Source organism: Carassius carassius, chromosome 45 (assembly GCF_963082965.1).
Source record: "Carassius carassius chromosome 45, fCarCar2.1, whole genome shotgun sequence".
NCBI lineage: Eukaryota > Metazoa > Chordata > Actinopteri > Cypriniformes > Cyprinidae > Carassius > Carassius carassius.
In genome coordinates this window covers 17819400-17833697 of record NC_081799.1, presented here as the reverse complement: position 1 = coordinate 17833697, position 14298 = coordinate 17819400, and the positions used below count along the sequence as shown (strand labels likewise).

The 14298-nt window shown below is 37.8% G+C and overlaps 1 protein-coding gene across 1 annotated transcript; it reads left to right on the top strand.

The window, feature by feature from the left end:
• The first annotated feature begins 1121 nt into the window (after window positions 1-1121).
• On the top strand, window positions 1122-11822 carry LOC132127767 (C2 domain-containing protein 2-like). The gene is made up of 14 exons (XM_059539851.1): window positions 1122-2139; window positions 2288-2383; window positions 2635-2754; window positions 5150-5248; window positions 5394-5510; window positions 5794-5911; window positions 6641-6749; window positions 7378-7442; window positions 7845-7960; window positions 8213-8369; window positions 8538-8642; window positions 8817-8944; window positions 9696-9966; window positions 11490-11822. Exons 1-14 carry the CDS (start codon window positions 1870-1872, stop codon window positions 11717-11719), a joined length of 2001 nt encoding a protein of 666 aa, XP_059395834.1. The 5' UTR covers window positions 1122-1869; the 3' UTR covers window positions 11720-11822.
• Window positions 11823-14298: the final 2476 nt, after the last annotated feature.

Below are 14298 nucleotides of genomic sequence, written 5' to 3'. Positions count from 1 at the left end.
CAAGTGTTCAAAGGGGTGAAAAACACTTTAGATAGGGTCATGAAACGTTAGTTGAGTGTAGCGTGTCCGAGGGTCAGTAAGGGCCAGCATGAGGGACAAGACCTAACTTACAAAGTTTTGGTGAGTTTTGCAGGGAGGTTGGTAACGTTAGTTAGCATTATCGTCCACTTTAGCTAGGCTACTGTAGCCTTCATACGGTAATATACGGTATATTATTCATATCAAGCATTTTATGATGCCACTGTCAAAACATTATTTAGCCTAGGCATACCTTTTTGTGCATTTACTGTACATTTGTGTAATGGCAACGACATGTGTTGACTACTGAGCGGTGATTTCAGTCAGGTACAAAGCACTGCACCATGTTGCTGACGTTACCGTTAACCGCTTTCTAAAATACACGATGATAAATTTATAAAGATCAATACACAATACCTATATAAAACACTATTTATTTACACGATTAATACTGAACTGCTATTACTGCACATTTACTATATAAAATAAAATTCACTGGAGGAAAAAGTTAGGTAGATTTGGAAGTAGCTCAAAAGGCCAAGCTGCAGTCGAATTCAGTGAGGCGCGGTGGTTTATGGGATGAGTAGTTCCTTCGCTCGAAATGAAAATATGTACACAGTCTTGTACCCTTTTTTTGGATTTTCTCTTACTTTTTTGACTCGAAATGATATGTTGTATGCTTATGAGTTCAGCCGTAGCTGGTTATCCTCAGACATGCTCTAAACTCTTTAGATACGGATTTTTCCGAAAGTGAATGGGAGAAATGAATAGGAAATTTACCTTCCGGCACCAAAGCTCTCTCGGGCTGTGGGCGGGACTGTGATGCTCTATATGTTTTAGCAAGTAATCCACACACGCACATTTTCATAAAAACAAATAAACGCCCATTGTTCAAATGAAGAGACAATACCTTTGTCTTTTTTCTGCTAGCATAAATTCCCCGTAATAATAAATACTACAAGTAATTTAGTAATTTTTTATTGATTGATTTTGTCTACATATTTCAATTTACTGTTATTTAATGTTATTAATTAATTTAATTTAAACACGTCGATTTGTATTATTTTGGAAACAGCCGTCGGGACTTTTATTTTGTCTCGTCTGGTGACGGCGTTCTAGGACTCCGATCCTCAGTGCAAAGCTAATAATCCTAGAAATCGGCGGTGTGTGTGGCACACTCATCCACTCTGTTTCTGCCTCTCTTCATTATACACGCCCAGGAGGATGAACAAACCCGCTAGAGAGGATGAGAGCTGCACTTAATGTCACTTTTTAAACTCTTTTTTTCGGCTAATGTGATGGTAACGTGGCTCATCAACCCCGGGGGATTTTCAGGAACTTTTTTCACCTAGGATGCTCCGGATCTAATGCTTTTACTATTTAGAGTTGCCTTTAAATCTTCAATAACCGTCTAAAATGGATCTTTAATTTATGTTATCAAGTATATATATTTTAAAAAAACATTTCATCTAGTCGATTTATCCGGCTAGAATCTCGCAGATTCATTCACGGGCGGTTTACTGTGAACTGGCGCGTTAAAATGCTACGTAGAGTCTCAGTAGATGTGCAGATGCTGTAATATTTTAAACATCTGATTTAATAATCGTATTTTGTGTTAAAACACATCTGTCTGTCGCTGTCGTGCTGGTTGGAGTGAGATTTACGAGCCTCAACCCACCGTTCGCGTGTTTCCACCCACCCTCCGTGAACTTTCATTTTTGCTGTTTGTGAAGGAGCTTTATTAGTCAGGACTAGGAAGGTAAGTATCGTTATTGTGCTGGGATGCGGAAGGGAGAGGAGTAGGGCTGGTGGTAAACATGTTAAGGGTTTAAAGTGAGTGGCTTGTTGATCATGTCGTCCATGGAGGGTGTTTTCTCCTGGGTGGGTGACTGGCAGTGGCTCTGCATGGTCACTCTCTTTCTGGCCTCTGTTGTCACTTTGATTATATACTTGGTGCTGTATTTTTCCAACGAACCCCCTCTTGGGAAAACACTTCTCAGTCATGTGGATTCTGAGGAAGCTGATGGGATTTTATGCTGGGTGCTGTCTCTGAAAAGCTGGAAGTGTCAGTGGAGAAGAGCCTGGTTCAGGAGCCTCAATGAAGAAGTTTGTAGATCACAGGTGGGTTTGTTGTTCTTGTTGTCTTAATTCAGCTATATCTATGTATAGTCTTCATTTTTAAAATGGCACGTATGAGCTCCTAAAAAGGTAAATAGTGTGGTCTTTTTTTACTTATTGTTTTCCTTTGGTGTTTTGTTGTTCTTATTAGAGTGGGATTCAGTTGACATTTGAAGAAGATGGTGTTCAATCATCAGAACTGGCCGTGGACCAGATTTCGAGCTTTACAAAAACACTGGGTCAGAAAGTAAGGCCACGCTAACCCATATGAGTAAACTATTTGTTGCCATAGTTCTTTATTATATCACCCTGCTTACTTACGAGAACTGTATTTAGGTTTGGATGTTTTTGAATAAAAACAGGGTCATAAGACTTCTGGTTTTGACGTGCACCCTGTTTGATGATTCAGAAAAAGTATTAGCTATTTTATGACCGGTGAAGCGTGAGGATGTTTAAAGTGACATACTACTCTTAGTCATAATTGTATTCTTTTTGCAGAATGTCCTGTGTCAGGTGGTTGGAAACAAGCTGCAGTTTTCTCTCAGTGCTTTACCAAGCTCTATGTCTTCAGAAACCCCCATGAGATACAGTGTGACGATATCTCCACTTCGTCTGCAGGTAAACATGAGTGTTTCTGCTCTTAGTGTCACTTGAGGATGGTTGGGTAAACACAAGCGCTTTGACATATGTATAACAAATTGTAACAAGACAGTCATTCTTGAAATGCTTCCAGGAATATTGGCGATGTTGAGGCAGATAATCCAGTTTTAGTTTTTCTGTCACATGTTTTGCTATCAAAGTAAATAGTCATTTTAGTCACATTGGGATAATTCAACACCGTGCTCATTTGGGCTGTACATTCAGTTTTAGTGAAGAGGGAAATGAACCTTGTAAGGAAATGAAATCTAATCTAAAATAGGGAATAAACAAAGTTTTGTGATTTTGAAACCTGTATTTCAGATTCTTCACCATTTCGAAGTCAAATATAAGTAAATTCTTGACCATGTGAACTCTCGTACAAAAGGTCAGATTTTGCCAATTTTCAAATTATACTTGAAATAAAAAATATATATTTAAGTCAAGTAATACACAGTTTTTATTAGTGGTCTCAGTCATTTGGACCCCAATGTTTTAATTATTTTAGAATTATTTATATACTATTATAGTATTTATTAATATTCTAAATTATATTTTCACTTTTTTATTTTTAGATTGAGTTTTAAGAATTTTCCCTACTTGTCATTTTGATGTTTAATGTTTCTATATAGCTTTAAATGTTATTTATTTATTTATTTTTGGGTTTTCAACTTTTGTAATAGTTTTGGTTAACAATAACACTGTTTTATATGTGTAGAGCTACATACCTGTAAGGATCAGGAATAAACACATTTGCTCTTGAATAAGATGTGTCGTGTGCTCATGAGAGATGTAACGTTTCATGCGCCATCCCGAATGCTTTTGATTTAGAGGGTGTGACTCACTCTGCCGTTTTATTCGCCACGGGAATCAGATTAAGTGCCATGGTCGCAAGTACTGGCTCGATGTCCTGCCTTTATTTTAATCACCGTTAATAAGTCTCTGCCTCAGAAACATGCAATTTCGCTGGTACATCCTGCCTAGAATTATTCATGGAAAAGCTTGTACCTCTTGGACAGAGAGTTCATTTAATATTGCGCTACAAATGGCTGTAAAATGACTTTCAGTGTGCCCTCAGAGCTGCAGCTTTTTCTGCTCTGCAGTCGTTTACTATGCATTGTGTTTACACTCCCACAGCCTTTACTCAATTGCATTACAGCTATTTTTAAACCAATAAGTTGGCACGGTTCCTCATTGTCGTGCTGATCCCATTTTAGCCATAAGTGCGTTGAGTGGCTAAATGCGTTTAACCTGTCGTTAAATCTTTCGTTTCCTTGTATGCCTTCAGAATCCGCCCCGGATCTGTGGTGTTCTGTCATAGTGGGCTGTTTTTGTCCAAACAAATCAGGTCAAGTGCTAGATTGTAAATAGAATACCAGACATGTGCCAAGTGTACATACGGAATACTGGCCTTTAGGAGCAGTTGCATTTTCTGTTTGTCATTCCAGCCTCTTTCTGGAGGAATCCAGGTGGTTTCTACATATTTTCTAGCCGTTTCTCCTTCTGATCAGGGCTGGTTGCTGGAAAGCTCCCAGTGGTTGTTAGAATGGTTTCGTAGGCTGAACAACAGTATATTTAGAGCTTTTGTTTCTGTTCTAAAGGTCAGTGCACTCTAGAGCCCACAGCCACAAATAAAGATGTGGAATAACACTTTTATTGTGACTCCATAGGGTCCAACTCTTAGCAGAGTTACAAGTACTGTAAGCAAATATCTTTTCAAGCTCAGAATGAAATATATAGAAATTTCTGTATATATTGCACTGTATGCCATTAGTGCCATTTTCTAGTTCATCCAGACATCCACCCTCTTCAGACTTTAGAATTCCATGTGATTTAGAAATCAACTTGAGCACTGAGCATTGGACTTGAATTTGGCGTCCTGATTTTTTTTCTCTCTCTCCACTTTTCACCCAAGTTCAGTCGTGCTTGGACATGACAGCCCATTCCTCCGTGTACTGTGGGCCCTGCGGCTCAATGAGCTGTTGTGAATATGTGAATGCTCTGGACCCTTTGTTTATTGTGAGTTTGAAGTAGGCAGTGTTATGTTAGTCTCTTGTTGGCCGCTGTGTGTTTCTGCCTTGCTGATATACAGCAGCAACATTTTTTGTTTAATTTATGGCTGATATTAGGTCAACATAGATCTGTCAGCTGTTTATTTCATTTGGTTTTTCAAGCACCCTTTTTCTGAAATTGAAGATATACAAATACTTGTATGCAGCAAGTTAACATTTCTGTTTTCGGTTTCTGTTTCATTATTGGTAAAAGCAACAAGACAATTAAGACCTTGTGTTAAACCATTTTAAAAGAGGTTTTAGGCTTTACAGTTTTGCACACAGTGTCTCGTGGCTTACTGTTTGTGTGTGTATTGTTGGCACAGCTGGCCCTACAGATGAAAGAGGTGAACGAGGAGGTGGAGATTTCCTGGGGGGTGCTTCACCTGGACTCAGATTTGCAGCTTACACCAAGTTTTACACAGGTACATCCACACATTGAACCACTCGAGATTGCTCGACTCCATCGTTTGATTGCACACTCCATCGTTTGTAAATCTCAGTAGGTTTTTAAAGGGTGACTTCTGCTTATTTTTTCAGAATCCTCATGACTCTTTATGTGTGTTTCAGGGAAATTGTGAGAATATAAGCGAGGCTGCTGTGAACGACAAGCTCAGACAGGTCTTAAGTCGAGCTCAAGCATCCGTAACTCTGAGCAGCCGGCCTGCAGAGTCTGCAGAAGTTAAGGTACTACCCTGCACAAATGTGTCAAATGTTTAATGTAAATCATATTAACATTAGCGTTTAATCCTCTCTAAAACACTTAATATCAACCACAGAATCTAATAAATGTGTAGAACCCTCTTTTGTTTATCCTTAGGCCTTGATTATATGATTTGGTAAATTTCATAGTATTCAGAATGTTACAGAACTTTGGAATTTGCTCAGAATGGAGAGAAAAACACAGAAAAGGATGTTGCTGTTGGTGTTATGAGTGATGATGTTTTATTTCCTCTGTCCTCTTTAACAGGAAGTAAGGAACAAGACCTTGCAGGTGACCTCACCCCCAAAGCCCCCACGAGCTCATGAGTGGAAATTATTAGTGAAGAACATCCGGGTCACATGCAAACAGGAGGATGGTGCTGCAGGTCACTGAAACACACTCCTATTCCAGCAGAATGCTTGTCCTTCCAGTTCTCTTTAATATTTAGCTGAATCATTTAGAAGAAAATGAAACATGTATTGGTGATTTATTTTCAGCATGTGAAAATGTTTTTAGCATTTTAATATCACTTTTGCATCTTTCAGTCACTGTCAGCCGATTGTGATGGGCCATATATGGTCACATGACACAGATTCTCATTCTCTGAAATCTCATATGTCTCGTATATTAGATGGAACTCATACACACCACAGACTTCAGCTAATGTTTTCATATTGCTTGGATCGAAGTAATCAAGGCAATTATTAGAATGAAATTTTGTTGTGGGCACAAAGTGCAGGCTACATTACCCAAGAAGTACTGCCCCCACAACTTATTCAGTTTAACTGGCCATGTTTCCCTCAATCAGGATGTCCCTTCTGTTCGGAAATCAATTCCGGAAGAGGTCTAATAGTCCCACTGCTCTCCACTACTACAGCCCAGCAACCACTTAACAGAGACAACTAGCATCTCATCCATTTTATGCATAATTCATTATGGCAAAAAGCGTTTTCTGTTATTTTAGTTAGTCAGTTATTTAGCTCAAACACTCCTAGATCTCTTCTTTTTGCGCAAATACCTAGTTTTATTTCAACGTATTAGATTAGCAAATGGGCCTTCTTTTGGTAAGATATTGCTTGTCCTTGGTTATGAACTGTTTCTATTCTGGTTTCAGGCGGCATGAATCCCCAATGTATCCTTCAATTGGATGATCCTCCTCAGAAGGTCACCAGTTCAGTCTTGACTAACACATCCACTCCGGCCTGGGACCAGCCCTTCATGTTGTGAGTTCAGGTCCACTTCCATCTGCTCCCTCCCCAGCTGCTTCTGCAAACTTAATTCATCACCATTAAATTATTATTATAATTTTTTTGCCCATTTGCTACTTCTATAGAAAAGTACAGTAGAGGTAGGACAGGAAAATATTAGGAGAGAAGGGGGCGACATGAACCAGAAAACGTGAATCGGTCAAATGTTGGGCCAGAACTACCTGTTTAGCTGGGAAACCTGTTTGAAAACAATCAGAGTTCTTTGTACTCTTCTGTTTTGTAATGCTAGTAGGATAAATAAATGAATTAATATATCATGTTAATTACCAACTCTTATGTGGTGTGTGTGTGTGTGTGTGTATGTATATATATAAAAACACAAACACATATTTATATAATTTATGCATTTATTATTAGTTATTTGTATGTATTTAACTTTTTTTCTTTTTTGCATTTTATATGTGGTTTAATTCAAAACCATGATCAAGATAGTCAACTCAAGAAATCACAAAATATAAAATCAGCCAGCATTTAAACAATAAAATGTTTGTAGTTTGACAGTTTTGGGGCATCATCTAATCTTTTAAGATGAAATGCTGCATGATTTATTTTATCTCTCGTCATTGTCTATCTGTTTTTGCAGTGAGCTTAGCGGCCGATCAAAAGAGCTGAACATCCAGGTTGTGGATAACGGCAGAACTCTGGAGGGTAAGTCCACATGACTGAAAATAAACCAGCTTAACGGCATAAAAACAGAGAAGTGATATCCATTAATCTGGTCTTCTGTGAATTTTAATCTACTTTGGGTCATCTGTTTCTCTAAATAATGAAAAAGCCTCAAAAATCCTGTACATTATTATCAAAAATCCTGATTTATTGAGCTAATAGAATGATACTGTGATAATATCTTGACTTGAACACTTCTAACAGACACGTGACAGTTTATATTACTTTATGTCATTGGCCTTTCACCCTGATTTCCTAACAGCTTGTGTGAAATGTGTTTGTCTGTGTGTTTGGTGTCACTTTTGCCTTCCTTTGCAAACACATTGATCAAATAATGTACATTACTTTGATTTGATCAGTCATCGCTCTCTGTTTTCCTCCCAGATGGTTTGTTAGGGCAGGTATCTGTGCCTTTTGATCTAGTGAAGAAACACCCCAAAGGTCAACAGACGTTTTCACTCATGACCAAAGATCAAGTGACCGGATCACTAACTACTGAGGTGATCATGATACAGTGCAACTAGATGTTTATCACATTTCAGAATTAATTCTCATAGATTTCTCATAGAGATTAGATGCTTTATGGATTTTAACTGCATTTGCATTTCATAATATATATGTAATGTAATGTAGATTTTTGTTAAAATGCCATGCCCTAGCTTAATGTGCAGAAAGACTTGTTTATAAACCATTGGCAAATTGAATATGCAATTTGAATATTTGTTTACCAACCTAAATTAACTTCTGTGTAGTTCACCTACCTGGAGCCCAGCGAGGTGCGTAGCTGGCAGATGCCCACGCCGGCCCCTAATAAAAGAGTGGAGATGGACCGCACTGTGATGCCCTGTGGGACCGTTGTTACCACTGTCACTGCTGTGAGGAGCAAGCCAGGACGACCTTTAGCACCTGGTACCATTGATTCAGTTGTAGATTTTGAGAAGGCAATCTGAAAGTTATTTGGGTATTTGAAATCCAGCTTTAATATGAAGATGCTGCAGTTGTCATATCATTTCCTAAACCACAGTATCAGAATCTCCCATATGATTTTCATGTTTGGTTTAAAACTCGGTCTTACAGAATCCAAATCGCCTTCTAAAAACAAGCTGGCGGAGAGAAGGGTGTCGGAGCAGACGTCCCTACATGGAGCCAAAGTTAGCAAAGCCCTGTCATCGTCAGATACAGGTGGGATTTCCAGTAAAGCTTGTTGGTATAAATGGCTAAATGCATTTCCTTTTGTTTACAATTTCTATACAGCAAGTCCTCATCAGCAGTCCTGGAGTGTAAATTCAAAATGTCACTGTAGTAATGATTACGTTCAGCATTTTGACACTCTTTTTCACTTGTTTTCCTGCACAGAGTTATTGATATTAAACGGGACCGACCCTGTAGCCGAAGCTGCCATCAGGCAGCTCCATGAGTCTGCAAAACAAAAGCTTAAATCACCTGTCAAAAAGAGCACCATCATCATCTCAGGAGTGGCCAAGGTAGAGAAAAAGACAACTCTGTGAACCACATATGTATATTTAGTTGGCATGAACAGCGTATCAGTACCATATCAGCTATTGTATATTTAAAGTGTGTGCTTACTTCCCTCATTTTTACATTTAGATTACCTTTACTTTGTAAATTTTAAAACACTAATAACAGTTGTTAAATGATAAACTTGGTAAGTTTCAGTTATTATATTTTTTCACCTATTCATTCACTTTTTTCATTTAAAAAAAATGGATTTTAAATTAATTATACAAAATAGTGCAACATTTTAATCTGCTTGTTTGTGTCAGACAGATTTATTTGTATTTATTTTTTTAATTGGAAAACTTCGAAACCTTGGTGAAAAAGATTATCAACCCATGAATTAACACAAAATAAAAAAATCTGCGAGGCATTGATTTAATTAAAATTATAATCTTGTGATGCCCATTGTCACTCGTAGAATTAACAACTGATTTAGATTTATTTATACGAAATGTACAAAACTTAACAGCTTTTTGGTAAAACTTTCAAAATGTAAAAACCTTAATCTAGATTGTCAACCCAAGAATTCACACAAAAATAAAAATCAGCAAGCAATGCAAAATTGTCAAACCGATATTATCTGTCTCAAACAGAATTAATTTAGGTTGTTTCTACAGGTAGTTAGATGTACCTGTCATAACCACAATGTTGCAACATAAAACAAGTTCTTCAGTTGTCAGTTTCTAATTAATGCTTTACTATTAACCTCCTCTCTAGGCCCCTCTGACACAGGATGAGGAGATGACTCTGATGGCAGGATACGCAGCTGCGATGGACGCTTCAATGTCTGGAGCATCTGAGGAACCCAGCAGCGAAGCATTACTCTCAGAAACAGCGGTAGAACCCAGTGTTCTTGAACCCACAGAGTCTCTGGTGGGTGCGAATGGCACAGACCACGTGGAGGACTGGGAGAGCCAGACTGGAGAGGACCCAGATGCAGATAAAACATCTCTCTGTATCTCTGAAACGGGTTCCAAAAAAGGAAAAGGTGAGGGGGGGAAAGGGGGATGAACTTTGAGATTTCTGTGAATGAAGATCAACAACATTTAGATTATGCTGAACAAGCTTTTGAATTTGTGTTTAACTACATAAAGCGTTTTACTGGAGTAATAAATGTGATCACAGGACTTCATGTGGAAAAACGAAGGTCAATTGCCTGCATTAACATTGCCGTTCAAACATTTTGGATTAGGAGTTTTTGAAAAACATGTTATGTTCACCAAGGCTGCATTCATTTGATCAAAAATACAATATGGGATGGCTGCTAAAAATTCAGTTTTGCCGTTATTCCAGTCTTCAGTGTCACATGATCCTTCAGAAATCATTCTTATGTGTTGATATAGTGTTCGAGAAACATTTATTATTATCGTGGAATTATTATTTTTGTGGAAATTGATACATTCAGTGAACAGAACAGCAGGAAAGTGTCTTTGTCACTTTTTTTATCAATTTAATACTAATTTCTACAAACTTCACATGAAAAGTAGTTTATTCTTTCACTTGAGATGCTTTGTGAATCACCTTTGAGAGAAGAGCGAAGGATTTCTTAGTGATAATCTCTCTCAAAATTGAGTCTATTATTGGGGTGCCACAGCTAACACAAAGTTACTAAATTCTGCCTTATCTTTGTTTGTGTCTAATATGAACATTTCAGCACATTCTAGTGTCTTTCTGTTTGTACTTCTGACATTTGATGAAATTCCACTTTCTTTTTTTGTCCTCTATACCTCTCCCTTATCACTTTGTGTTTTTTTTCTTTGCCATCTTAAAGTGGAAACCTGTGCTAACCAGACTTTATTGCTGGAAGAGTAAGTGACCTCTTGAGAAGTCTATAATCGTTAAAGTATGTAGACTTCCTTGTGAAATAGTTAACAGACCCTTTAGTAAAAAGGCAGCCCATGCTCCAGCATATCATTCACACTTCCATCACAATAATAACTAAGCTTTTATTATCCTGTATTTAAATGAAATGTGGTTTCAGACTTAACTTTTGGACATGGAGAAAGATTTGACATGCTGTTTAGCATCTCAAATCTTTGGAGGCATCCCTTTCAGTTTTGTGCTGTTGAACCTTTTCATTGTTGGCCCAATGAGATGTTTGGCTGATAACTTGCCCAAACAGCTTTAAAAATCCAGAAGTTCAGCCATGCTGAACTTCTAAGATGGTTTGGACTGGCTTATACTTCTCTAATTCTAAAACCAAGCAATTTCGAATATGTTTGTGTACTTTATTTTAGTAGTGTGCTTGTGTTCTTTCAGCTAATTTACATTTGATGCAACCAGTGTATTGTAGTAGCATCTTTCATAGCTGAGAAAGACACAGCTTATGTCAGAATTCCTACACATCTGCTGCGTCTTCATGGAGGTCAACAAAATCGAAAGAATATTTGATTCCTAATTTCACAGTTGATCGGAGTGTGGAGTTTGACCTCCAGGTTGGCTCAGTGAAGTACTGTATGTTGTTTGGGAACTTGTCTGATTGTTTTCATCTCTGTTTGGTGCCCCCTGTAGGCAGCTTCCTGCACAAGAGTGCCAAGCTATTCTTCAGACGGCGACATCAGCGAAAGGAGCCAGGGATGAGCCAATCCCACAATGACCTGCAGTACTTGGAGCATCCCGAGGCGGCCATGATGGGCGACCGGGAAAAGAGGACAGCCACCTTCAGGCGCATCATCAACCGAAAGCTTCTGCCAAGGAGTAAAAGCAAAACCAACGGCACAGTGAGAGAACCGCCTACATGAGCTGCCCACTCGGTCACCTTCATCAAAGCTAATAGCTTTTGCACCTCTTAATCTTTCTAACATCCTCCTTTTCACATTCAATCTCATACATTTTATGCAAGTCGTTGCTTGTTTCTGGGCTATATTTGCCAAAACCTCTGCATAGCAACAATCACTATCATCAACTCCATATTAGCAATCACAATCATCAACTCCATATTAGCACCATGATCCAGATTCCCTGAAAACCTATTCCATTATTCAGACCTCTCCGCTTATGGAGCCAGAATGATCTCAATAATAATTCACGCAAAAGATGCGATGCACACATGCGTAACCCAGTTCACATGCATGAGAAATAATTCACATGTACGGAAAATATATATATATTCACAAAAACCAATTCACCTGCACAAAATAAAATAAAAATATGTTCATAAAATACATCTCAAATGCAAAACACACTTCGCAGATGTACAACTGTGTTTAACATTTTTGAATGTTTCAAATTCACAAGTTTATCACTGGTTGTGAATGTGAATCGCCTTGGATTTGTGTGTATTTAAGACTTTTCTGGTAGCGAACTCCTCCCACACGGGACACTCATACTTTTTAGCCAATCAGATTTGAGCCTGTCAGTTGACCATCAAATCAGCCGCTGGCTTACATTGTTCTCATTATCGAGTGTCTAAACGACCGATTTTACTTCCAATTTTTAAGTAAACATGCAAAAATAAAACGATAAACCTTTACTTGGCTTGTTAATTGTAATAACTAGCATTTTAGGAATATATGTTCTTATATTGTGCACTTGAACTGGTTTTTGTGAATTTTTTTTTTTTTTTTTTTTCGTGAATGTAAAATATTTCTCATGCATGTGAATTGGCTTACGCATGTGTGCATAGCGTCTTTTGCGTGAATTATTATTGAGATCATTCTGGCTCCATACATGAAAACTGTCTGCCTGGCGCTAGATTAATCTCTCCATCCATTTGTGTGCGTGTTTATGCAAGGAAATTTACAAAACAGCATTGAAATGAACACACGCTCTCTTCGTCTCTCCAAATGACTGTGTCATTTTACCTTATGCAAATATTGATCGTCATGCAAAAGATATTCTGCATTTGTGGCCTTCTAACCAAAGCGGGCTTTGAGGACAACTCTTTCTTGCCATCTATCTGAGCTTTAACCTTCTGGAAACCCTCTGGCGACCTGATGGATCCTGGAATATCAGACAAGGGAATACCATTGATTTTGATTTGCACTTGTTTATATGCATTTGCAGGGATGTGCAGTGAATTCTGTGAGGTTTGGTGTTGAAGATGCTCTGAATTAGTTTATTAAATTATGTGAGAGACCTCGGTCTTGATGTGAATTGATAATGGGAGTGTTCATTTTGTTAGGGAGAAAATTTGATTCTGGGAATAGTGCGTTTTAATGTTCAACAAAACATTTTCAAACAGAGCATAACATTTAAAATGTTCTGGTTTGGCACTGATATAAAACAGATTTTTTTTTTTTTTATTCATCTTTTAATTTCTAAATATTATCCTTTTTAAGTACACATTCAGTGTAATGTGTAATTATGTGTAAGCATATTTGATTGTTCATTTTTTTTCCACAGTTATTCCATCATGCCTCACATTAAAAAAAAGTGTGTTAATTGTACCAAAGGTTTTTAACACTAAGCCAAGGGCATTTTCGCATAGAGAAAGACCTGAATGAATGAGAATTTAGGTAATCAATAAGTTCATGATTTATGAGATTTTCCCAAGTGTGCAGTCTTTTTTTTACCCGTACTCTTAAACCAGCTGAAATGGCTGTGAATGATAACAAGTTTGTATTTTGGACATCATCTGTTGACCCTGTGCGGAGAACTGCAGTGGATTTTGTGATGAGAGATTCAAAAACAGGCTCCGCTTGACATTTACTTGACCTCAAACTGCATATGTAGAAGAAACCTGAATGCCTGTCCATACTGAATGTTGCCAGAAAGAAACCTCAGCAGTCTGGCTGTTAAATGTGTATCTTGGGACTACTGTTCTTTGTTTTTTTCATTTTTGTCTATGTTGCTATGTGAATCCTGCCTGTCAAAAAAAAAGAAAGCTGTATTTGAAATGGAAGGAGGCACATGAAGATTTTATTTTTGTCATGCTTGATTGGCCGGCCAGAGGTCATCCAGGCGTTAAATGAAATCTAACACATCAGTCCTCTGTATATGCATATCATCATAATATATCCATGTGCATTAAAGAACTACTCTCTTTAACTTAACTCCTCTATGCTTTCTCTTGAATTCTTGTTGGCCTCCTTAACTAGAAGGACCTTAGGAATTATATTTGTATGCTCACCAAAACACATTTATAAAACCGATACATATGTATGGCCTGTGAAGAAAGAACTTACCTAGCTGTTCAGTTTGAAGACTTAAAAGAAAACACATTTGAAGAAACCTCTAGAATTCTCTCAGTTTTAAAACTGGTGGTTTGCGATTTATGAGTAAAATAAAGTCTGTCGTTACTTATATTATAAAACATAAAGTACAGACTGACATACTACTGTGCTGTGCGTTTTAAAACATACATGGCGAGTGTGTAGCT